Source organism: Corylus avellana, chromosome 3, assembly GCF_965113065.1.
Source record: "Corylus avellana chromosome 3, dhCorAvel1.hap1.2, whole genome shotgun sequence".
Classification (NCBI taxonomy): domain Eukaryota; kingdom Viridiplantae; phylum Streptophyta; class Magnoliopsida; order Fagales; family Betulaceae; genus Corylus; species Corylus avellana.
The window spans coordinates 2165976-2192220 of NC_142492.1; the positions used below are offsets into that span (position 1 = coordinate 2165976).

Here is a 26245-nt window from a genome sequence, read left to right on the forward strand (position 1 = left end):
AAAACTGAGAAATGTTTTTTAAAATCATTTTCAAACTTTTTAGATGATTTTCTAATATGGTTTAGTGAAAGCCCGGCCCATATAAGCCGCCAAAGAGACAAGTGGGCCTTTAAAAGTGTGAGGACAAGTGCGGGACGCGTACGGGACCACATGCCGACATGCGCACTATAGTACAAGTGGGACTGTGGGAATTAGCGGGAAAGATTCTCAGGGTCCACAGTGGAAGATCCTACGGCCAGGCCGTGGTCCTATTGTGGGACCCAATTATACTAGGACAGGTTGGCGCCACAAGCCACAAAATGTTACCTCACGTTCTTGTGGGAAGGAAAGGCCTAGAGGGTAGAGCTAATCGATCGTCTTATAAAGCGAGAAGGCCAGTCGGCATATATGCCTTTTTTCACCGACCATATCAAACATTGTCCAATTATATTCTAATCTCTTTCTATCTTGCATGTTCTCTTGTCTCTACTGATCTTATTGCCTGGTTCCTATTATTTCCTACCAAGTTACGGCTCCTTTTTCTTGGCATTTCAAAACCCTTTCATGAATGTTATGCTCTAAAAAATTATATGATCAACTTTGATTATATTTACCAAGAACTTTGCTCAAAGTTTAATGAGACATCTCGGAAAGTTAGTCCCACATTTGTGACACCCCAAACAATTATTTTTCACATTGAATAGGTTAAATTCCAACCGTAATTTGACGAGTTATTTTAAAGTGATAATATACATGTGATTAGTGCTTCTTAATATTGTTACAAATTGTATTAATACAATTAGGGGTCGAACTAGAATTTTAGATGAGGAAGGCCAACCAAACAAAAAAAAAAAAAAACAGATTTTTTTTGGATCAAAAATTAATTTATGAGGTGGGGTGGAGTGTGGGGCCCCCAAAGGCTGGATATGTTAAAGTAATGATTATATATTAAATTTGCATATTCTTGTTAGCTTAAATTTTTAGGATAACTAGTGATTTAACATGATATCATAGTCAAAGATTTTGAGTTATAAGAATTACCGAGGCATGTGGTACTAATTTTAAGATAAGAAGTTATATGAGTGTATATGCATGTATAACATTACTAATTCCACAAGCGTGTGGAATAATTGGTCAAGGCATTTTGGCTCGTAACATTCTACAACTTTTGTACTTTGTTGACTGATATTATTACATGCATATATATACATCCATCTACATCCATCTGTTAATTTTAAGATAAGGAGTTATATGAGTGTATATGCATGTATAACATTACTAATTCCACAAGCGTGTGGAATAATTGGTCAAGGCATTTTGGCTCGTAACATTCTACAACTTTTGTACTTTTGTTGATTGATATTATTACATGCATATATATGCAATTTCCACAATATCCTTAATACATGACTACATCCATCTGTGAATCCTGTGTCAAACACGCCTCCTGTCTGCAAGCTGTTATAAATACACCCAAAGCCTCTATTTAGTCTCTACTACAAGCTTCTCTTGAAGCCTTATTACATCCAAGTACCCCTTATTATCACCCCCATCTCACTCAAGAGCTAGCAGAAAACATCATGAGCAAATTCAAGAAATCCCAGATCCTAATTCTCTCCCTTCTAGCTGTTCTTCTCAGTATCACACCCCTCTTATCCTCCTCAGTGAGGACTACTTACCTCTATTTTGTCATCAACATCCTCATTATTGCCCTTGGGGCTGAAGCTGGCCTTCTCTCATGCTTCCCCAACCCCAAGCCTTCTGATCAGGACAAAAAACATAATCCTGAAGCCTCTGCTGATGATCAGAAATCAGTTGCTCCAGCAACTGTTGAAAAGAAGGCTAAGGTTGTTGAGAAATCTGCATCCGAGAAAGTTGGTGCTTTCAAAATGGATGAGGTCAAAAAGTGTCCCTCCATGCCCAGCCTTTTCTTCATAGGAGGTGGGGAGACTGATCAAGCAGAAAATGTGGCTGATCATCAGGAATATGATGATGATGAGGAGGAAGAAGAGGAGGCCAGTCATGATGAGCAAGAGCTGTTTACTAAAGCTGAGACGTTTATTGGGAACTTCTACAAGCAGTTGAAGATGCAGAGAGAGGAGTCATGGAAGAGGATTCATGGGTTATATCAGAAGGCCTTTTGAGTCTTGATCAGCCAGCCATTAATGCTGATCCATCTTTTCCTCTAGGTTATATCATTGGTTTTTGGGGATAATATTGTGTGGTTAGAGTTCAACCATAATTATTCTTTTCATGGTTCTTCTTTCATTGGGTTTGTACATATATAGTATTATATTTAGTTGCTACTCGTAGTTGGTCATGCCTGTTTTCTGTTAAGACTGTTATCCTTCACATATCATTTCTGCAGTTTATATATATAACAGGTGAGTGGTCTAGAGTCACACTCAATTAAATTTGAGATAGAAGTTTCATGGAACATATTAATTGGTTTGTACTGATGAGTTCATGATATAAATACATATATATATATATGATGCTATTTAGCTTCTTGGATCTTCAATTACTGCAAAATTTGCAATTTATAGGGCCTGTAAATTTGGTATTTTGTGCATAATCAGGAGCCAATATCTAGAGCTGAAACAAGAAGATGAACATAATTACTGTTTGACTAGATCGAGTGGCGTACGTTATCAACTTTCAGGTCCCAACTTGCACAAAAGAGCATGATATTTTCAAGCCAATTTGAGATTTTTTTTGTCTTTCTAACACAAATCCCTCTATCCCAACATGTCTACCACATTATGTGTGTTCTGATCTCATTGGAATGCACGACACGACAGACAATGTGGACTCCCACATAAACAAGACTATAGAGGGGAGACTCAGACTCTCATCATTTACTTTCTTCGTGCTTTCCAGCACAATTCTTCCTTTCTTTTTTTTTTTTTAATGCAAAAATTAAGCATATTGAACTGCTGTGTCACAGGATAAACCGCCACTTCTCTGGCCTCAATTGATTCTACCATAGAGGCCAAATGGCCAATGATAGCTAGGATATTTGACTTAAGTGAAAAAGCAGAAATAAAATAAAATAGAGAAAAGTGATTTTACGTGGTTGTGGTTCGGTCAGATAAAGCTCTAAGGCTACGATTGCTCTTATTTCACTTGATTATTTTACAATACAAACCTTTAACGATCCAATTGAAGGTTATGGAGGGCTTTACGTGGATCAATGGTAAGCAAATTAATGTCGAAATATATATGCCCAAACAAATATTCTTAATATTATATTAATATCGATAAAGCCTTTCAATGATCAGAATAGTATATAACCAATAGTGACAATTTTTTCATACCTGAAGAGACGATGAATATCCTTAACGACTTAAAAAAAATTTTAATTTTTAGGGCGTCTACGTACGTACGTGAGAAAAATTAAGCTACGTACCCCTCTTCCTTTTGTTCTCATGATGACACCCTAGAAACCAAGCTAAGAGAAGCTACAAAATATTTATTTTAATGTGGATGTTAATTTGTTCAAGTAATAAATTAAGTTCTAAGATTTATTTTAATGTGGATGTTAATTTGTTCAACTAATAAAGTTCTTGTGATGAAATGAGAAGCTCTTGAGGATATATGTATGAAATCAACACTGCTAATTACTAATTAGGAACCAACAAAAAAGTCTAATAATAACAACACGAGAGAACGCCTATAGTTTTTATCGTCTACGCTCGTTCTATGCAGTTTCTTGTAGGCAGATGTAACTATAGTTACGCCCAAGTAAAATAATCGCTATGGTCGCCCCCTTCTGCATTTCTAATTATAAATAATAATGATAACAACATGCAATATCACTTGTTAAAGTATTTTGATTAAATTATTAAATTTAGTATTTTCTATTAGCTTAATCTTTTGAGATAAGTGGTGATTTTCACGATATGAGAGCAAATTTGACAGTACTTATTCTTATTTTTCTTTCCCATTAGCTCATTTGTCATAGATGAGAACCTTCATATATATATCTATTTCGTATAAACTTAGACTTCATTGAGAATAATTTCTATAAATCATTTTTTTTTTCCTTTGAAAAAGGTTAATTTCAAAGACAATATATATATAGCTGGTGACAACCAAAAGACTGAAAGTGCATTTTATCTTGCCCTCAGGTAGATTGCTTGTAACTATTGAACACTTGATAGGATCTCTCTCTCTCTCTCTCTCTCTCTCTCTCTCCAAAGAAGGTAGCTTCACCTGCTCTTGGTGTTATTCGTGGGGTCAGCTCCCTGAAATGTTCTTGCTGCATTTCTTGTCCAAGATTTTATCTTTCTACATGTTTTGTCTCTTTTGGTTAATAAAGCTGAACCCCTTTCCTCTTTTCATCTGTACTGGTGTGCTAGTGAGCCCCTAGTGTTGGGTCCATGGAGAGGCTGCTTGCTTTGCTTGTACACAGATATATCCTCATCTTACTTTTTATTGCATGTTCTCCTTGATATTCTTTTGGCTAGCTGCCACATGCAGACAGACAGAGCCCAATTCATGGTTTTCCCTCAAAAGTTTTTAGGGAAATATGAGGCACAATTGCAACACAGTCACTTCCCTGTTTGATCCACATGTTTAATGAATTATTGTTATCTTAATTTGTCTTTTAACATTTTAATTAATATTTTAATACTCTCTCCCACCTTTGTGCTCAAACTCTTAAATAAGTGAGGCTCAATACATTAAACATTTAATTGAAATTGAAACTAAGCACCTTTGCTTTGATACCGTGTTAAGTCGTCAGTTATCCCAAAAACTTAAGCTAATAAGAAATGATAAATTTAAATATTATTTAACTAATATTCTAACATATATCTCAGTCCAATATGTGGTTCACTATGATATCTGCACTAATCTCTCTCTCTCTCTCCCACATATCCTTTTGACCCTTGAAGACGTGTCAGTCAGCAAAATACTAATGTGACCAATCCAAGACTTTAGCAATTACCTCAAGAAAGTTTCTTGAACTTTGCTTCAAAGATATTGAGAATCTAAGGTACATATGTACACTCAATCTAAATTGACTGAACAAAGACCTTATCAGAAACTTTGGGTTTTGACTATATCAAATTATCAATCTTTTTCCATTTTTCGGAAAAATGCATTACATCATACACCTACCTAACATGTAAAACTTATCCTTAAGTTTCAGCTCTAACCTTGGCAAGTGAGTTTGGATTTGATTTAATAATATATGTGGATCTTCTACAATTGATCGCCTGAATTTGCTCCACAAGAGAAGCTATTGGACCTAAATGATGGCAATTCCTGTCTGCGTGTCGGGTTCAGATTATATTGTATCAAAATATGGGTATAAGATCGAATATATACTCATTTAATTAAATAGGTCAAACTTCTCAATTTTAACATACTAATTTCGTGTTAGATTCGCAGGTCATGTCTAAGAGAATACTTAGGGTCTGTTTAGGATCGTGTTAGAGAGCTTAAAAAGTACTTTTAGTACTTAAAAAGTTGTCCCCAAGAGGTAACTCAGTCAGCTGGGAACGAAGCCTCATAAAATGGATGTCACTAGTTCGAATCTCTCCCTCCCCCCTATTGTGTGGATATGTCAAAAAAAAAAAACTTAAAAAGCTGTGCCAAACAAAAATTGGCATATTTAGTAAAAAATTTCAAATATATATTTTTTTAATTTTTTTTTATTACTTTTTTACTCTAAAAATGGGTAAAACACACTTTTGACATAAGCTTAAAAATGAAATTTTTGTCAAAAATACTCTTTTTGACTAAAAAACATTAAAATTTTTACTAAAAAAATACTTTTTAACTTAAAAACTATATTTCTCAAACATGAAATATATATATATATATATATATTTTACATGTCCGCACAAGAGGGGGGAGGGAGGGATTCGAACTAGTAATCTCCGCTTCATGAGACGTGGTTCCTAGCCGATTGTGCTACCCCTTGGAGACCTCAAACATGAAATTAGACAAATAAGAAAGCACGAATACCCTTACTTGGAAAATGCCATATGAAGCTCTTCTCACAAGCCCATTGGTTCACTGGCCCTAATTGTAAGCCCATCCTTTATTGGTATGCTATTCTTAAGTCTCAAGCCCACCCAAATTTTGATTAAAGTTGAAACGAGCTTGGGCTTGCCTCCTGAATCCTCATGCTGGGCTTATATCCATTTCTTAAACTTAAAAGAAAAAAACTATTCAGAATGTGTTTTAGGGGAGGCTTAAAAATGAGTTTATATATATATATATATATATATATAGGCATTTTTTACGAGCATAAACTCTATTTTCCATTTTAATTCCAAACATTCCCCAAGGGCGGGGCTTTCGCGGCATTTCTGAATTTGTCATGCCTTTCTAATAAGTAAGGCTCTTTTCTGACATTAATGTTATTTTATTCTTATTTCCTAACTAAAATGTTTCGAAAGTGTCTAGATGTGTCAATTATCGTGCACATACTTTAACTAAGTGGGTTGCTTTCCATTTTATTTTTGAAAGCATTTTCATAGGATCTCTCATTATTTCTTCCATTCGGATCAGAGGTGAAAAAGCCTTCCTCTCCTCTGTAACATTTTCCTTCATTCAATTAAAAAAAAAAAAAAAAGTAAGGCTCTTTTAGTCGAGTTGCCTTGGTCTCCGAGTTCGTTAGCCATCTCTTTTGTAAGGATTCATTGACCACACGTTTGAAGCAGCAAAAGATACAATTTTTGAAGCCTATTGAATACAGCAATAGAAAATGAAGCACTAACTACGAGACAAAATATTATATATACATAATTGAATTTCCAAAAGAAAATCCAACAATCCAGCTCAACTGCTTTATTTAATATCGTTGAGTGTATCGAAACAAGGCATAAAAATTAACAGAAAATATGGATGATGGCAGAAGCTTAATTACCAACTAAAAATGCTTCCTACTTGGTCGTGTTCATTTTATCTCTAACATGTATACAAATCTTTGAAGAGGTTTTTCTGATTGATTAAGGATATGGGAAAGGAGTCCAACAGGCTGCTGCTTGGTGCAACTTCAGCAGTATTATTGCTTCTTATCTTCTTCCTTTATGCTGCTTTTTTCACATCAGATGTTACCCCATTTGATTCATGTAATTCTCCTTCATGTTTGCATTTAATATATGAGCATTCATCAGTTTTTTCAGTTTGCTGTCTTGGTTTTAACTTCTTCTTCCCCTTGACTTTGCTAACTTGACTTGACTGATGATGTAGGGAAGCACAAGCTATCAAATTGGAATGGTAGTCTCAGCAGCAGAAAGGTCAACAAAGGTGTAGAAGTTGCAGAGCCTCTTCTAAGAAGATTAGTAAGAGGTTCTCTCTCTTTTATCTTAAGCATTTACTTCTTGTTAAATTATTCATTAAATGATTAAATTTTTTCATTCCTATCAACTTAAATTTTTGGAATATATGGTAATTTAACACGGTATCAGAGTTGGACTTCATAGTTTACCTTTCATTTCAGTTAAATATTCTACGTGTTGAGTTTCACTTCAGGAGAGTTTGAGCTCACGTGTGAACGAGAGTATGTTAAAGTATTGATTAAGTTTTTGGAATAAGTAATAATTTATCACTTCTCAACTTGCTTCCAAATAGACCCAAATATTCAAGATTACTGTTTAATTTTCCAATTAATTTTAAATGAAAAGTTTTATTTTGCATACAGGAGAAAATCAAATTCAGCTTAAAACCAGTGGATTTTCATGCTATTCTGAGCTTCACTCTGAAGTTTGTGTCACAAACAAACCACTAGTCATAGTCGATAACAAAGCATTAACTGCTTACCTACAGTCCTCTAACGTCCAAGTTAAACACATGGTTCCGCCATATCCAAGGAAAGAGGATGAGACGGCAATGAAACAAGTCTCGCCGGTGCAAATACTTTTAGGAAATGCTACCTCACCTACCTGTGATTTTAACCATGATGTCCCAGCTGTGGTCTTCTCCTCCGGCGGCTTCACAGGAAACCTATTTCATGAGTTCAACGAGCTCATCATCCCCTTATTCATCACCTGCCACCACTTCCGATCTCACCTACAATTTGTCATCATTGATTTTAAGCCTTGGTGGGTCAAAAAATACGGTCACATTCTAACCCACTTGTCTCGTTTCAAGGTCATAAATCCTGCAAAAGATGGAGCTATTCATTGCTTTCTTGGGGCTATAATAGGGCTCAAATACCACGACAATCTCGCCTTAAATTCTACAGATATACCTAAAGGATACTCCATGTTTGACTTCAAGCAGTTCCTCAGAGAATCATATAACTTGAAGATAGAGAATGTTCTAGACATAAAAAAACCAGTGTTAGTTCTTATATCTCGTCGCAAAACAAGAATGTTTCTAAATGAAGATGAAATGGTGGGCGTGATGGAGGAACTGGGTTTTCGAGTAGTTGTGCAACGGCTAATCAAATGTCGAATTTGGACAAGTTTTCCGCAGTGATCAACTCGTGCAATGTCCTGGTCGGAGCCCATGGCACCGGCCTTACAAACGCTTTGTTCTTGCCTGCCGGGGCAGTGGTGGTGCAAGTGGTGCCATTGGGACTAGATTGGGCATCAACAAATTACTATGGGGGACCGGTAGCTGAGATGGGGTTGCATTATGTGGAATATAAGATTGAGCCAGAGGAGAGTTCTCTTTTAGACAAGTATGGTCCTCATGACCCAGTCATTGCTGATCCCATGTCTATATTCTTGCAGGGCTACAATGCTCCAAGAGCTGTGTATGTTGACGGGCAGAACATAAAGATAAACTTGGTGAGGCTTAGGGAGACCCTTATGAAGGCAAAGAAATTTCTTGGTCACTAAAATGCTTTGACTTGGTTGCTCTAAAAAAACTAGAGAAGATCCCTTGTAGTTTTTTTGACAGTCTAGATTTAATTTTATTTTTTTTCTCAAGAAAAACTTAAAATTAAATTTAGACCGTCGAAAAATCTATAGATCTTGTGTAGTGCTTTGGGGGCAATTGTCATTATCACGTGAATAAGCTGAATCAGAAAAAAAAAAAGAGTATATATATATATATATATAGAAAAACATTCAATCATTTATTTCACCCTTGTTTGAGTTTGCTATGCCTATAAGCAATTGAAGTATTGATTAGGCTTTTTGCTTTGGGCCTCATTGCTTAGTTCCCACTTCCCAATAGCAGGACCACAATCACAACACACAATACAACAACACCTAGTTTACACTCCTTAAAATAAATAAAAAATAGAAAAAACTAGTCTAAAAACCCACAAGACCAACAAGATTCTTGTGAGGAAATCGCCAACGCAACTTAATTTGAGTATTTTACTCTAGTCCACCCTGCAGTGATACTTGCTCAGCTCTTTTGATTGCCGCAACTTGTCCGTCAGAAAGCATCCCTCTATAAACCTAGGGAGAGCATTAGAACATCTGCAAAATCATTTTGTGATTAACTAACACAGCTTGAAAGAATGCAGCTGAAAGACATTTTAAAAATATGCCATAATGCAAGCCATGAGAATTTAGTTAAACATATTTTGTATATGAACAAATACATGAATAAGTGCAAATATGATATTAAGAACCAAAAGAATGGTCAAATGGGCCGCTTCCCACACATATTTCGGAAGCTTTTCCACCAACTCCCCTCCTGTCTCCATCCACATCAGTAGCGGTAAAGATCCCCCTTTGCAGTTCCCTTGCCTTTGTATTGATTACCAAAAATAAAAAGTGCACAAACTCACACAATGCATATTAATTACATTAACCAAAAGAGTATAGGATGAACGAGGATGCCAAAGAAGAATGAAAGTAGCTTATGCCAACACAAAGCACGGAATTACCTAGTTGCATATAAAACTGAAATATGGAGATAGATACATTTATACATATGGAATTTTCACTTTTTACAACCACGTTAGACTGTCAGATTGATCCAGTCCAACTACAACTAATGGCAGAAATTAGTCACACCCATGCAACCACCTGCATAGAATGCACTCAATGCAGTAAATCCCTACATCTCACGAAGTTTTCCATCTGATATTGATGAACAAGCTCCAAAGCCAAGATACATAAAAAATAACTCCACTTCATGCATTTAAATGCAGCAGTTAATAAAACCTACCAGATGTGGTTGCTTCTATCTCCTAGTCTTCTAAAAAGAGAAGTAGCATCATAAACAATTCGATTCTTTTAAGGCACGAATTAAATATGAAGCTGCAGAATTTTCTGCCTCCTTTCTTCTTGACCGTTCATCCCCCTGCATACTTAAAACACCGTCTACAGTTGGTATTTGAACTGAGTATACAAATTTCTTGTCATGTGGCAGACCCGTGTCCTTCTCAATGCTGCAAGTTATAGTAAAATAACATTTTAAGATTCAGTATCTCAAAAGATAGAAAAAAGGTGAGAATTTGATAACGGTGAATCCTTAAGAAGGAAAATTTTGCATTCGAGGTAGGTGGAGTCGAGACAACACACATGGAGAATATAAAAAGAAAAAGCTCATTCATTGCGGATAAAAACTACATAATGAAGGCATGAGTGTTGACATTTAATAGAACAAAATCACTAGTTGATGTGAACATGACCTGCGACACAGATCAGTATACATGTTTCCTGTCATTGTAACCCCTGGGTCCATCATCAAATAATGAAGAGCACACAGAAAACTAATAAAATGACTTTACCCACCTGTGGTATGTGATGGGTTAGGTTTCAAAACCTGTGTTCAAAAGTGACACTTTACCCACTCAAGGTTTACTCCATTAATTTCCTTTATATTTTGTCCATAAACATTACTCTGCAGTCAAAAATTGTATGCACCACAGAAACACAGATGGGTAAAAAGTCTTTTTTTTTTTTTTTTCTTTTCTTTTCTTTTCTAAACCACTGATTGGTGAAGTGTTTATTTTCTAAGCTACAAGTGGGTAAAATGCCACAATTTCTCAAAGCACATGATTAGCACATACATACTTTGACAGCAAAGTTTGACGGATGTAATGGGATGGATCTCACGCAGACAAAGTGCAAACTTTCTAAACCACCGGTTAGCAAATCAAACTCGCACCATGCCATAGATGGAAAAAGTGTAGTGTCCTGAAATAAAAATTCAACTTTATCCAATGTGTCACAAGGAAATTAAGGCTACCATAACTTTAGTATGCAATGAACTAATTCTATTCTACAATGTTCATAGCCTAACTTTAGTACGCATCTACTAGAGCAAACATCTTCAAAATAAAACTCCAATTTGTAAGTAATAGGGGGGGGAATAATATCCTTGACACCAGCAGAAGTCAACCACAATACAAACTAGATAAGATAATGCCACACACACACACAATTTGTATGCAATGAACTAATTCTATTCTACAATGTTCATAGCCTAACTTTAGCATGCATCTACTAGAGCAAACATCTTCAAAATAAAACTCCAATTTGTAAGTAATAGGGGGGGAATAATATCCTTGACACCAGCAGAAGTCAACCATAATACAAACTAGATAAGATAATGCCACACACACACACACACACACACACGCATCTTCCAATTATTCTCGGTTCATGATAAAGGAGGTCCTACCTGTAAGTAGGTTTAGGCCACTTTTTCTTGCCACAAAGCTCATGTAACATTTGTTTTGCACCTTCGATCTCAAATGACCCATCGAGCCGTACAGAAAATTCAAACATCCCAAGGTTAGTGGGGATAGATTGCGATAACTTACTCAAAGCTTGCTTTGCTGCATTAAGCTTTGCGATTTCCTTCTGCTCAGAAGAACCCGAGGCAACAAACCTGCCATCAACATATATACTAGCAATATTCTTTGCCCCTTTTCTCCAATGCCTAATGTCAACATGCTTACCCTGCTTCTGACACAGCTCAAACAACATTGTAACAGGCTGTGGTTGTTGCTGCAAGTCTTTTTGCGTGATAATAGGCTCCAAGAGACCCCTAAAAATCTACACAGGTTCAACAAACAATGCCTTTTAATTTATACAAACAGAGCAAGACATATATATAACAGATAGAGAGGAAAAGCTCCAAACAAGAAGAAAAAAGAACAGAAAAACCAAGATCATATTTTCCTTTGAATTAAGTGAAAAAAAAAAAAAAAAAAAAAAAACGAAGGGTTAAATACACACCACCCAGAATGTTTGCAGGTCGAAATTAACATCAACGTATATAGCAGCCGCCACAGACTCTACAATGTCCGCAAGAATTTTCGGGGCTTTTACCACTCCACCATACACAACCGTATCATCTTCCGCATTGACTGCATCAACAAAGTCTTGAACCTATAAAAATAAAACAAAACCAATTGCGTTGAACAAATCAACAACCAATTTTTTTGCTCAAATTCTAAGATTTAAAACAAGCCCAGAATACACGTCCAGGCAAATTCCTCTCAAAAAGCTAACCGATAACTCATCACTCAAAACCCACAAATTTCAGGTAATAGAACAGACCCAAATATAATTATGTACGCCCAGACCCACAAACTACTCATACTACGAAGATAAAAAAAAAAAAAAAAAAAAAAAAAAAAAAAAAAAAAAAAAAACCCAAGAATTAACAAAACAAAATTTCGTTTTGAAAGCAACAAAATCATGCACTTTCGAAACGCTATCCATCGAACTCATAATAAACAGAAAAACCCCCAGAATTAATAGAAAGCCGAAAAAGGGTAACCTTATCGCGAAGAGCCACGGCATTGTGCCTGAAGTGGCGGTAGAGGCCTTGGCGGACGGCGACGCGCGCGAGCTTCTCGGTGCTTATGTTGGCGGCGCGTAGGAGGGAGAGCTGGCCTGGGTCGAGGTCAGGGTAGGCCAGGTAGACGTGGTTTGAGAGCGCGAGCCCCAACGCCGCGTCGCCGACGAACTCGAGCCGCTGGTAGGACTGCGACTCGGCGTAGGATGGGTGGGTCAGGGCCTCTTTTAAGAGCGTTTTTTCCTTGAACTTGTACCCAACGATCTCTTCCACGGCTCTGATCGCCTCTTCCATTTCAGAGAAGACAGCTGGCGCCTGAAGGTAGGGGATCTCTTCAAAGCAGGGGGGGCAATCGCGTAACCGGGTGGGAATTGGGAAGAGCTCTATGCACCATGGGCTGAGGATATCGGGCTGGGCATCAATGGCAGTTGTGGCGATCACCTTCTTTTCGTTTTGGTTTTGTTTTTTTGTGAAGCGTGGGAAATTAACAGAGTTCAAGACTCGAGAGCTTTACTAGTTGGGAACTCTAGGAGGGCGTGAAGTCGACGCGCATTTGTCGCGTGAGGAGGTGAGAACCACCCGTGGGAGGGTTGCTCCAACATGATCATTCTGACGTTCACACGTGTAATTCTTCATTATAGTTTCTTGTTTAATTAAAAAAAAAAAGGGGGGGGGGGGGGGGGAACTAAAAACTTAATTTTTTTTTAAGTTTTTTTTAACATTTTTTTTTTAATTTTTATTGTGAGCGACAAGTATTGTCATTTTATTGGTTTTGACATGACACGTTAATGAAATCTATCAACTGTTTTGACGAAATTTGACAGTAAAGAGTAAGGTTATATATATATATATATATATATATATATATATATATATATATATATATATATCAAGCAGCTTCTTAGTTCATTTTAATGCCATATAGAATTTATTGTAAGTTAGATAAATCAAATGGACTATTTTTGTATTTCTCCAAACTTTAAAAGACTCAAAATCATGCTCTCATGTAAAAATAATAATAATTTTAACTATAAAAATTATATACTTTGCTCTTGGTTTAAGGTTTGATTTTTCTATATTTCGTTGTCACACTGTAATTTTTCGTTCTTGGTTTGCATGGAAAATATGAAAATATTTGACGTTTAAATTTTCAAACAAAGCTTGCTTAAATAGTGTTAAAGTTGCAAGTTACAGAAACTAAGGCCTAAATTTGAAAATCCTGCTCTTTTGGGGATAGCAACCAGAAGGTAGACCCTAACAAGACCTTTGTCCAATCTTCAATGGCTGTTTTTCTCTTATCCTTGAAGGTGACTCCTCGATGATTATTTTATAATTAACAAAACTCATCTCTTTTATGATTGGTCTTGTGCTTCTATCAATTCTGACATTCACCGGCAATTGCTCCTCCTCAAGAAGTAGAGTGCATTGAATACCTCAAAATGTGCCAACCTTAATATACACCAAGTTGTCAAATAGCCCACTTTTTGCCGTGTATTTGAAAGTATTTTCAAATCATCATTTTTCTCTCTTCCATTATAATTGGGAGCAGGAAACACGAAATACAAATGGAATCTACACGTAGAATATGAAAGAAAGAGCTTCAGTTTCTTGGCATTTAGGGAGAGTCAATTAATCATTGCCACTCATAAAGATACGTACTTTGGAATAGCTTCATCAATTGTCGCAACATTAAAAGTTTATCATGCTTTAAACCAAATGCAGCCAATGATAAGTTCTCATTCCTAGAATTTTTTTTTTAAAAAAAGACAAAAAAAAAAGAAAGAAAAAGGCAAAAATAAAACATTGAATGATCTGCTCCCTAGTTAGAAGTTGGTCAAGCAATGTTCTATGAAATGATAGTAAAATTAAACTCATTAAATTGGATCCAGATCAGATCCTAGCAATTTGAGTCTAATTGCTACGGACAGCAAATATGTTGTAGAGACATGCTTGGACAAATAAACCTATAAAAGCGCCCTCACATTTTTTTCAAATGGCTAGCAATATGTACAACAAAATTGCTAAGATCTCCATCCTATTAAATCTGCATCCATTTCCCATACTGCCATGCATGAAACCCTCGTAGAATGTATGATTTCTTTTCTTCTTCTGGGCCAGACTGTACAATTGAATGTAACAATGGTCATCTAAATCATGTTATAATTTAAATATTACAGAACTTATATTTCCCTCGACACTCAGTTTAATCAGGGCATATTTTCGGAGAACATGGATAATATACAAAAAATTTGTGTTGGCAATCCAACGAGGAAAGAGAATAAATAAATATTTCCACGGGGGAAGCATAATTGCAGTTAACTCAACTGGCTGAAATCAAACAGGCAACCAGCATAACTTCTCAATGGAGGGGCTGGGGGCAAGAGAGAATTCACTAGAAACTACACATAAGAAATCATTGGCTTACAGATGATTCGACAATCAGATTGGTTTCTGAATTACTGCAGAAGTAATTTTAGATGCATCACTAATTACAAGAAGCAAACTTTGCCAATTAGGGCCATTGAATTGGATTAAAAAGATAGATTAGCCACTCTTCCTACTGCCAGTCTACAGCAGGAAAAATAAAAAGAAATTAAAAAACAAAATATGAAAAGTCTAATAACATGGCATAATTTAAATTAGTTAACCATCATATGATCAAATCCACCGGCCTGAAGTGTGGGAACCCGATTTACTCCGACATTGTGAAGCAACTGTTGCAGCCACCTCCTTGTGGTGGGATCTTCCTGGAAGCATAAATAAAGACCATGAAATTGGAAACCGGCCAAACAATACGGTGAAGTAAGATAAAATTAATTGAAGTGCAGAATTACGTGATTTGCATTTTTGTCAACAAAAAATTTTTTTTAAATTTTTTTTTAAAAAAGTAGACTGTCAAATTCGAGAAGTGCTAGGGAGCTAAACAAATGAACCCAGAAAAATTTTCAAATTGACGTGGCAAAGTTTTTAAATTAAAAAAATGCAATTTTCTCTCCCTTGTCTGCCACTCATGATCTACCATGTCAATTTGAAAATTTTTCTGGGTTCATTTATTTGGCTCCCTAGCACTCCCCGTCAAATTCACTTGATTGTTTCTTCTGAATGTAGAAAAACCTAACTCTTTAAGGAAGAAAAAAAAAATCTTCGGTATTAAATGGCAAAGAAAGATAACATATATCTTCAAAGAAATGGTATATATCACATTTTTATCGCACAACTATCTTATAATGCTAATGTAACAGTTCCAACCAACCATTATATACTTTTTTTAAACAATGACTAATCCAAGAGTTAGTTAGAAAACTGCTATATCAACACTGTGGAATAAAAATGTAATTTCCAGCATTAAGCCTAATGTTATACGCATGATCCCCTCGTTTAAAAGACAAGTTACCATGACCGTTCAAAACAGCACCTGTATTTGGGTTCACCAATATCAATAAACCTCAATTAAAGGGCAAAAATTAACCTACTCCACAAGACTCCTAAAAACAACTTTAATTACTTACATAACACACAATGTACTTTAAGAGTGCAACCAATAGGGAAAAGAAATAATTACACGAAGGCAACTACTGAAAGTAGCATCTCTTAACATGTCCGGAAGGCAACTTCTTAACGCATCACAAGCCCTGCAACATAAAAGTCCAAGAACAAATAACTTACAAACATTATTGAGAAAAAATCCAGGGAACTGAGAAGAGGGGGGAGAAGGATATGGGAGCAGTATCTGACAACTGGAATTGCAATCTACTTAACCAACCTTGCATTATCGGACAATCGAAGATAGCAACGAATAATATGTTTCAACAGTCGGGACGATGGTTGTTCAGCAAGGGCTGCAACCATGTTCCCCAAAACTCGACCTACTGCAAAAAACCGTTCTGCTGTGGTACAAATATAATCCAAGCCCACATCATCCAACAGAATTTTTTGAACTATAAACGTTGCAACCTGCCATCAGAAAACTTTTGTCAGACGTTTATGAACCTTAGAATGCAATACCAGGAAGTCAGGACAAGGCCTTGATAAGTTGGGCACAACATGGAAATTGAATGACTGGCTTAAACGGTTAGAAGTATTGAAAAGCAAGGAATGTGTCCATTTCTGCATTTGCAGATATTTCATCACATCATTGTTTCATGGGTAATCATAATCAGGCGCCTCCTATGCAGCTTGGCAGCAAAATTTTGTCAGAAATAAGGGTGATGTAGAAATAATAATAAAAAGAAACAAATTTTGAAGGGGGAAATTTTCAATATGTCAAGGCTTTCAAGTAGGAACAGATCAGATGCAATACTCCTAAATTCTAAAAGGCCAGTTCTCAAGCGCCATGGCAGAGTGCAGGTAGTGACGTCAAGCGCAATAAAATCAGATTACTCAACTGTTTTTGACAATTCACTGCCCATTTCCATAGTGCGAAGGCACAGCGGAATTATCTCTGTCGAGAGAAGGAAACTAATAACTTCTGTATCATCAACCTGGGAAAAGAAAAAGAAAAAGCTCATTCAAAATATAAAGAAATATTTTGCAACTTATTATGACACACAATATATCAGTCTTTTGTGTGTGTGCATGCGTGTGGGCATCTAAGAGAGAGAGAGAGAGGTACAACCAAGTCCTAGTATGTGCCAGACTGCAAGTAAATATTAATATAAAAAGCAGAGTTATACATGAATAATATCCGATACTTTCTTTGTTTAAATGAAGACTATTTGAAACACAATAAATGTTCAGATGAATTAAACATCCCCGTGCTTTACTAACACAACAGGACTCAAGGCCATCTCAAAGAGGGTTATAAGTCAGCTTCAATGACTTCTTAATAAATGCAGATAGTCATCTAAGAACATTTTATTATTATTATTAGGGAAAAAAAAAAAGAAAAAAAAAGGCAGATAGTCATCTTAGAACATTGTGAAGGTGAAGATACCTTTCTCCCCCATCTCAGAGAGGGTTACAAGTCGGCTTCAATTAATAATAGTCATCCAAGAACATTGTGAAGCAGATAATCATCTAAGAACATTGTGAAGCAGATAGTCATCTAAGAACATTTTATTATTATTAGAAAAAAAGAAGAAAAAAGCAGATAGTCATCTAAGAACATTGTGCAGGTGAAGGCTTTACAAACATAAATGCTATATGGACAAAGTCGGCAATCCCATTGATAGCAATATATGAGTCAGGGACGGGAAAGACATGCCAAATTTCTCAGCAATAGTTATTTGGCTACTTGCTTGCCATTCTCTGGCTGAATATAGCTACCGTGGGTATTTTCAGGGCCAATATGTAAGCCAGTGACTAAAAACTCAAATCTCTCTGAAGTCTGCCAACCAAAATTAAGGTTATCCTTCATCAGCTGCAGTATATAATAATAAGGTTCCATCCATCTTGCTTATAGCCAAAATCAAATATGTTTTCTTTTTCTGCTTGCCGTTTATTTTCTCTCATTTTATCCTAAAACCTACTTTGGCCTTGCCCGAGATTAGTAAATAGAATGATTGATTTGCTCATTTACTTCCATCTGCACGAGTGCTAGCTATATAACTGGCATGTAAATGTTCTATACAAAATTTCATGTCTCTGAAGACAATGCAAAACATCAAATTATCACTATCAATTAAAGTGAAATAAGAATTTGCATGAGTTCAAGCAGTATAAACGTCAGCAAGGATGAAATACCTTCACCAAGGCACCAATGACACCTAAGCTAGTCAGCCTCAAGTATTCAAATGGTCTTGACTTGCTTGTTGTATTAAGGAAGGGGTACAGATATAATGGTATATGAGCTGCAAAAAGAAATCTGGAAGTCAGTATTTGAAACCTGAACATTTATAACACATATCGCTTTTATGAATGCCACTACCACCAGATGATCTTTCTTATGGAGAAAGGTCTTAAGGTTCGCCATTTCTTCTGTAAGTACTTTTTTAAGCAATAATGGTGTACAAGGTCTTAAGGTTCCATGTACAATATGTACAAGGTAATTACTGAAAACAAACATAGAAACCAGAACTTCAAAAGAGGTCATCAAACCAGGAAGACCGCCCCCCCCTTCTTCTTCTTCTTCTTCTTCTTCTTCTCCTCCCGGTGAACTCCCTCTCTAACAAAATCCTCCTATCTCATATGCAGTCCAGTTAAAGCCAATTTGATTTGCCTTAGTATATACCTATATGGGTAGGGCTATTCCAATTGGTTCAAGGTAAGCAGCTAAAGCTACTGCTGAGGGTACCTATCCAACTGTGCCGCTGGTGGAACTCAATTGAAGATATTTGAACAAGAAAGGATTTATACCACCTGACCAGCTAGTTTATATATTATCATCTAGTTAATATATTATACACACCCTTCCAGCAGTTTCAATCACAAACCATTACACTATTTTAACTGGACTAACCTGGTGGAAGGATTTTTCTTTTTCTTTTTAATAGGTGGAAAATATACTAGCAGAATGAAAGAATCGGCACATTTGTTATGGGCTTCATCATAAAAATATGATCTAGTACAAGAGATGTTACAGCTCTCTCCTCCTGCCCACCTTGATCTATCTTCCACATCACCCACAACCCCCCACCCTTTTCTAGCCCAACCATCAGTTTAACCATAGCTTATAATTTTAACATGATCTAATCCATTATACTGTATCAGATACTGCTGTGATTGCTGTTCACATTTGTGGGCTACATCTGTGGTTCAATGCAAATGACAACTTCTGCAAAACGCTATAAAGACTTCCATAAAAATATGCTTAACTTACATATTCTGTTCTCTCGCATGTTAGGCAATTACATCAAGAATATAAGACCAGATTGAAGCAGGTAAAAAGACATGTCAAAGATATCAATAACATTACCATTGAGGAACAACATCCTTGTGTCCGGGTGAGAGGCTACACACTGTAAAAAGAATACATAAAAGAATGCAAAGCATCAGCACAACCTGCAAACAGAGATTCATGAACAAACAACAAGTGATGCAACCTACATTTGTCCTCCTAAAGTATAAAAAGCAAGTAATGTCCATGATGAGGGGAAAGAAAAAAAAAACCTAGTAGCAAGGCTAGAATAGAAAACCAAAGCTACTTTTTGTCAAATTGATTGCAACACATGCACAAGAACTTTATAATTGCGCCAATTTGCTCTATTCCAGAGGGAGTTTAACCATTCTGTAGGATAATTTATAAAAAATCAGTCATATAGGCTTATATAATAAGCCTAAAAGACGTAACAGGAAAGGAATATGATAACCAACAATATTTAAACCACCTGTAGCAGACAGTTACTTCTGCTAAGAACTAACTGACAAAGCCTTCTCCATCTATTTAAGGTGAGCACCAGAAGTATTAAGTAAACTGACATATTTAAACAAGCCAAAGGTGCTTCATCATTGCAATCAAACAACTCAACTCCAAACTCACCTTCTAAAGATGATGACATAATTGTAGTCCAAAATTAAACAAAATGAAGTATAAAGTTCATACAATACTGGAAGGTTCAAATATGAAAAGGAAAAACGTTTTACCTGAAGAAGTGCAAGAGCATTGCAAACTCGATTCGACTGTGCAGGAGTTAGATTTGGCGGTGATAAAACAGGGTATATTGAAACAATCTCCTGCAAGTAGAAAAAGGTTTACTTATCAAAAAAAAAGTAGAAAAAGGTTCAAAATTATGGAAAGAAAGCATCATAAGATCCTGTCTGTGAATCACAGATCAAAATATTTCCAATTTTGGAGATTCAACTTCTAAGGAACAAAAGCAAAACGTATAATCACAAGAGCAAACAAAAAATCTTGCTTGTGTAAAGTGATTATTTAGCATGAAAAGAATAATTCAAATACAAAACCTCCACATGCAATGACATAAGTTCACTGATAATGAGTTGATATGTCAAATCCTTATCAAAAGAAAAAAGACAAAGAAGAAATACTTTGAAACCACATGTTTAAACCAGCTATATCAATATATAAAATTGCAACTGAGATCACAAGATAGATTGACCATTTATCAACTAGCGAACCACAGGATAATTTTCAATCTATAATATAGTTTTTTTTTTCACTTGATTCCTTCATCATCCCTCCTCTCCTGTGTAGTGATATTCACCATTTGTTCTGTTTACTCTTATTTGGAGTCTTCTGAAAATGGGAACACTGGTTCATGAAATCTTAGAAGTTACTCGTGCTTTTCATATTGGAAATTAGAAACAGTAGATTCTCTTCTTGATCTACTCTATTTTTAATCTCCCACTAGGTGTAGAGGACGATAGCTTTGTTTGGAAGCTGAAGTGTAATGATGAATTTGATGTCCATTCTTTTTATGAGGCTTTGAGAGGATCTAATCGGGAGTTGTTTCCTAAGAAGGTTGATTCTGTGGCTTGGACATGTAAATTGGGGAAGATTTTAACTGTAGATCAGTCATCAAAAGGAATACGATTCTTGTTAATTGGTGTTGTATGTGCAAGTCTACTGGAGATTAGGCTAAACATCTAAGGCCTCATTACTCTGTCACTCGAGATTTCTGGTCTTCCGCTTTTTCATTGTTTGGAGTTCTTGAATGATGACTTTGAAGGTTATCATGTAGGAAGGGCTTTTGGGAAGGCATAGTAATGAATCAATATGTAATGCTACTCCTCTATGCATAATATTGATTATCTGGAGGAGAGAAATAATTGGACCTTTAATGGTGTTGAGCTTTCTACAATTCAGCTTAAATCTTTATTTTGAGATAATTATATGAGTAGATACTTGTTTTCAGATGCTTCCAGCTTTCTTCCTTTTTTCAGATTTTCTAAGCTAGCAAATTGTGCTAGCAACTGGGGAAGGAATTTCAAGGAAATTCTTTTATAAGACCAAGTATATAAGCTATTAAGACCAATTCTTGACAAAACATGAAGAATATGGTACAAAAGGGGGGGAAACAATGAAAGAACATAAATTGACGATCAAAAAGAGCGTACCTGTAACAGTGCAGCAATAGTACCAAAAGAATTCCACAACAATGGAGCCAAATCTTGAAATAATTCTCTTTTCTAAAATAGAAAAAGAAACAAACATAAATTTATTAGGCATACCTGTATAAGTGCAGCAATAGTACCAAAAGAATTCCACAGTGAAGGAGCCAAATCTTGAAATAATTCCTTGTTCTAAAAAATGAAACCAAAAGGCAGACACAAGTTTATGATTATGATTGCAGCATACAATGGCTAACCATTCAAAGATAAGAACACGGACATAATTCATCCAAAAATTTCAACAAAACCAATCATTGCACAAGTCTAAATTCATCCCAAGTGTTTCATAATCTATATTGTTTACTTGAAAAAGACAAAACAAATGATAATAAAGTCAAAAAGATTCTCATTTGGGATGGAAAAAAAAAAAAAAAAGAATTTTCTTTTATAAGCACAGGTACTTAGGTGTCTCATAATCCAAAGCCCTTGCTACGGTATCAAACTACTAGGTAATTTACCTCAACGGCTATAACAAATTATTTATGTTCCTACACATATTCAAATTAAGGAGACAAATTTAAATCTTTTTTGACAGGTAAGACAAATTTAAATCTAGAGCTTATAAAGAGATAATAACATCCCTTTTTCTCTATCCCAATGGAGGGGTAGGGAGTGAATGCCTTAGTTTAACAACAAAGGAGATTTGCAAGACGGTTTTCAAAATATAAAATTAATTATAAATCATCCCAGTCAGGAGATAATAAAAATCTATCAATTCTAGACCAACAATGGGTTATGGTTATGGAGATATAATAGTTAGTCACATGGGTTATATCCGGAGGGGTGGCAGATTTGTTAGTGTAGTGGCGTGGTCAGCGTGGTAATATTTCAGCTAAGGAGGTGTGGTGAATAGCACCATTGTGTCTTATGTGGATCATTTGGTGAGAGCAAAATGCAAGATGCTTTGAAGATTAAGAAAGGTCAATGGAAGAGCTCAAAAAGTTGCTTATTCAAACATTGTTCCATTGGACCGAAGCTTGTAGTGTGACTAAGATTTTCACCATGTCTCAATTTTTATCTTTATGTTCCTCTTTTTGTCTATAGTGGGGCTTTTCTTTGTATACTTCCTGTGTACTAGGGTTACGCCCCTCTATGCTTTTCAATGAATCACTTATTTATAAATAAAAAAAATTATAAATCATATTCAAATTCTATAATATCTCAATTCTCTTTTTTTTTTGATAAGTTAAATTCAAATTCTATAAATTAATATCTCAATTCTCATAAACAAAAGTTCTATACTTATCAAAAAAAATAATATCTCAATTCTTAATTGAGTCCAAGGAAGTGTTAGTCACATCTGTGCTATTACTCCAAAATGACTAGTCAAATTACCATTAGAACTCCCTAGAATCACTTATAAAGTTTAGTTTCACATAGTAAGGATCCAATGTGTGACTTAACACTCATGAGTATCTTTATAATCTACCTACTCAATGTGGGCAATTCATCTTCCCAATGTGGGACTAATTTCTTATGGTGTCATAATCTCCTCCAATCAAATTCCTTAGGTCCTCGTAATGACCTAAGTCATGCAATGCTCCAATGATACATGGTATTACTAAGTTGCTCAAATACCATTTGTAACGACTTAGGGAAAGCACTAGATACATATGTGCTATCACACCAAAAGAACTAGTTTAAGTTACAATTGAAGCTCCCTAGAATCTCTTACAAAATGTATAACTAGTTTTTAGAGGTATGATGTGTCGATTTAAATGCCCAATTAACTTATTACAACACAATGATTTAGTTGTCAATGAATTAAATAGTGTTGCTAATCTTTAAGAGCATCTAAGCTTTGAACAAAGAAGCTCCAGATGAAAAGTAGACAGCAATAAGTTATAAAAAAGCTCCAATCACTTGAACTCAAAGTTTCTTGATTGAGACCCTAATTATGAACATGATCAAAAAGTCTCACTCGTTGCCAGAACTTCTCTCTATTGGCTATCTCCATAACAATGCAAGTTTAAAATCATGGTTTAAATTTGATGCTGCTGACATGAAAGTTTAGGATACATTTGCATATATGTATATATACATTCATCAAAAGATTATATCGCATACATTCAACATTATAAGCCCAGTGTATTAGGTAATGAATGCAGTACTTTCAATCAAATACCACCGTAATTGTTTCTCAAGGTGTATCTAAATGTTAGAATAGATTTATCCATATTTTGTAATAGAGAAAACTAAACTTACCCTCCTCAATCTACTACCCAATATCCCTCCAATCTTTCAATTTGTTTAATGTACCCTAGTGATTTACCATTTTTTTTAAAAAGTGATTTACTATTGAGATTGCAATGTCCCCGTTTCCCCCATGCAGTGAGTAGGCTATTTTTTAAAAAATAAAATAAAAAATTAACGTTTTTAGCTTCTTTTTTTAGGGGTATTTTTGTCTTTTTGGGGGCAAAGGGGACATTGCAACCCCAATGGTAAATTGGTATGGTAGATTAACCAAATTAAAATATTAAGGGGACACTACAAATGGGGTGGCCAATTGAGGTGGTTAAGCATAATTTTCCTCTTTCTTTTTTTTTTTTTTTTGATAACGGGGGTATCTAGGGCTTTGCCCCGATATTCCCTTTTTTAATATTATGAAGCATAATGATCATTATAACAACAGTCATCCACACTATTGGAAACCTAGTCCATCAACCCTTGAAACCAGTTTGTTTTCCCATTCTAGCATGTCACACTCATTGATTTACTCATCAAAATAATATCCAGTTTAAAAATTATAACTATTTTAAGAAAAACCAATTAAATCTAAGTATGAGTGAGACCACCATGACAGTTCTGAGGTCATAACCCATGTTGTCTACAAAACTACGTATGAGTGAGACCACCATGACAGTTTGAAGGCCATAACCCATAATGTCTACTTGTTTGTTACGTGTTCATGTCATTTATGTCAATCTCCATTTTCCAGAACACCAAACCAATTTAAACCCAAAACCGCTATAGCATGCACAATACAGCAGTGCTTTTGTTTTTTCCCCTACAAAACATGAACAACTAGGATCCTCTAGATTTTTTAGAGTAAATCCACCGTGGAATCCTTGAAATCTTTGACCACTATTTTCAAAGAAAGTTATTAAGCTTTTGCCAACTCAACATAACCACACTTAGAAGATTTCAATTTTTCCTAATTCATGGTGTCCCACTTAATGGGAAATGCTGAAGTAGCACCATTTATTTATTCAAAACGTAAGGCACAGGGTACATAGGAAGTATACAAGAGAAAGCCACCTAGCTAGTACGACAATGGCACCATTTAATTTAAAAATGGTGATTAGGATTTTAAAAACTCCACGGTGGAAGTATCTTTAGAAACCTAGATCCTGATCCATAACAAACCTGCCAAAGCTAACATTTCCACCTAAAACGGGCAACATATAACAAATTCATCAAGAATTGAATCTAGGTACCCTAGTTAATCTTGACGATCCTGATCCATACAAATTTACAAAACACGCCAAAGTTAATGATTCCATCTAAATCGGGTAACATAATTACATCCATCAATAATTCAATATTGGTCTCGATGTCCAGTTTGATTACCAAGAAATTTATTACATTTTTCTAAGTGAAGCAGAAACTTAGAATGGTTAAACAGCACTCCTGCTCCCCACACCAAAAAAAAAAAAAAAAAAAAGGAACCCCCAAGAAAAGGAAAAAGAAAAAGAAGTCTCCACGCTAGTTCCACTATACAACTGAGGCGAGCTTCTTAATCGGCATCAAATAAACAAAATTCCACTCTCATTTCATTTCTTTTCCTCAGTTTTCTCAGCAACCAAACAATATGCAGTCAATCAAAGACAAGAAACATCATTCCCCGATATTTCCCGTGTTAAATCAGAATCCCTAAGAAAATTCAATGAGCAACTAATAAAAAAAATGAACAAAAAAAACCTAGGAGCAATATATCGGCATAGATAGAATATTAATGATAATAACAGAAAGATCAAATCGAATCATTCCATTGCGATTAGTTACCTTAGAGAGTTCGAGAAGGGCGTTCTCACGGAGCTCAGGGTTACTGAGGTCGAGAACCAAGTGCTCGGCCGAGGCCATTTTCCGGTCCTTAGTCGCCGGAGCTCCGGCGCCGCTCGGGGCCGACGCGCTCGGACCCCCAAACGGCGCGTTCATGGAGAGCGATTGGGGAAGATTCGCCATCGGTTTAAGGAACACGCACTACCTCACTTTCTATTGAGAGATAGAAGGAGGGTCTTTGGTGTTTTTTATTTTTTATTTTTTATTTTTGGTTCTTATGTGGGAAAGTTTAGTTGGGGTTTCGGAGAGGGAACGCCACGTGCTTTGCATGCGCGTCGGAAGGCCTGTAGAGTTGTTTGGTTTAAAGGACACGGGTACTCGCGCTGTCGTGTCGCGTGAGTTCACTTTCCAAGGGCATTTCATTTCGTGTCCCACGGCCACATTGTTTTTTCTTTCTTTTCTTTTCTTTTTTCTTTTTTCTTCTATAATCAAATGTATATGATTTGAAAAATATTTGAAATATTATAATTTTTACTATATATAATTCACCTAAGTAAAATATCCACCGCAAATTAAT

The 26245-nt window shown here is 35.7% G+C and overlaps 3 protein-coding genes and 1 pseudogene across 6 annotated transcripts; 2 read left to right on the forward strand and 2 right to left on the reverse strand.

The window, feature by feature from the left end:
- Window positions 1-1402: 1402 nt before the first annotated feature.
- LOC148586686 (uncharacterized) lies at window positions 1403-2398 on the forward strand. The gene has a single exon (XM_088514937.1). It carries the CDS (start codon window positions 1560-1562, stop codon window positions 2121-2123), a length of 564 nt encoding a protein of 187 aa, XP_088371063.1. The 5' UTR covers window positions 1403-1559; the 3' UTR covers window positions 2124-2398.
- A 4551-nt stretch (window positions 2399-6949) lies between these two features.
- Window positions 6950-8783, forward strand: LOC132174569 (alpha-1,3-arabinosyltransferase XAT3-like; annotated as a pseudogene).
- Window positions 8784-9003: 220 nt separating this feature from the next.
- Window positions 9004-13145, reverse strand: RTL2 (RNAse THREE-like protein 2). 3 transcript variants are annotated; one of them, XM_059588300.2, is made up of 5 exons: window positions 12640-13145; window positions 12093-12245; window positions 11533-11909; window positions 10072-10294; window positions 9004-9374 (listed from the first exon to the last, which is right to left on the reverse strand). In XM_059588300.2, the coding sequence occupies exons 1-4, from the start codon at window positions 12949-12951 to the stop codon at window positions 10120-10122; spliced, it is 1017 nt and encodes a 338-aa protein (XP_059444283.2). In that variant the 5' UTR covers window positions 12952-13145; the 3' UTR covers window positions 9004-9374; window positions 10072-10119. The 3 variants fall into 3 exon arrangements, 2 of the variants coding, with proteins under 2 accessions (XP_059444283.2, XP_059444282.2); XM_059588299.2 differs by having other exon boundaries at window positions 9004-9353; window positions 12640-13043; XR_015911790.1 differs by lacking the exon at window positions 9004-9374 and adding an exon at window positions 10923-11045 and having other exon boundaries at window positions 10204-10294; window positions 12640-13043.
- Window positions 13146-14924: 1779 nt separating this feature from the next.
- Window positions 14925-25910, reverse strand: LOC132174423 (Cell differentiation, Rcd1-like protein). 2 transcript variants are annotated; one of them, XM_059586084.2, is made up of 9 exons: window positions 25672-25910; window positions 21613-21684; window positions 20179-20268; window positions 19511-19553; window positions 18340-18446; window positions 17043-17138; window positions 16421-16611; window positions 16220-16289; window positions 14925-15404 (listed from the first exon to the last, which is right to left on the reverse strand). In XM_059586084.2, the coding sequence occupies exons 1-9, from the start codon at window positions 25849-25851 to the stop codon at window positions 15297-15299; spliced, it is 957 nt and encodes a 318-aa protein (XP_059442067.1). In that variant the 5' UTR covers window positions 25852-25910; the 3' UTR covers window positions 14925-15296. The 2 variants fall into 2 exon arrangements, with proteins under 2 accessions (XP_059442067.1, XP_059442066.1); XM_059586083.2 differs by lacking the exon at window positions 21613-21684 and adding an exon at window positions 21727-21798.
- Between the last annotated feature and the right edge of the window lie 335 nt (window positions 25911-26245).

Excerpts from the sequence above, each read along its gene's own strand:
- RTL2 (XM_059588300.2), bottom strand. The coding sequence starts at position 12,951 with ATGGAAGAGGCGATCAGAGCCGTGGAAGAGATCGTTGGGTACAAGTTC. Across the intron at positions 11,910-12,092 it reads ACCTGCAAACATTCTGGGTG|ATTTTTAGGGGTCTCTTGGA; the intron begins GTGTGTATTTAA and ends GAACCTGTGTAG. Across the intron at positions 10,295-11,532 it reads TGGCCTAAACCTACTTACAG|CATTGAGAAGGACACGGGTC; the intron begins GTAGGACCTCCT and ends TATAACTTGCAG.
- LOC148586686 (XM_088514937.1), top strand. The coding sequence starts at position 1,560 with ATGAGCAAATTCAAGAAATCCCAGATCCTAATTCTCTCCCTTCTAGCT.
- LOC132174423 (XM_059586084.2), bottom strand. The coding sequence starts at position 25,851 with ATGGCGAATCTTCCCCAATCGCTCTCCATGAACGCGCCGTTTGGGGGT. Across the intron at positions 21,685-25,671 it reads CCCTTCTCGAACTCTCTAAG|AAAAGAGAATTATTTCAAGA; the intron begins GTAACTAATCGC and ends TTTCTATTTTAG. Across the intron at positions 19,554-20,178 it reads ATGCTCTTGCACTTCTTCAG|TGTGTAGCCTCTCACCCGGA; the intron begins GTAAAACGTTTT and ends TTCTTTTTACAG.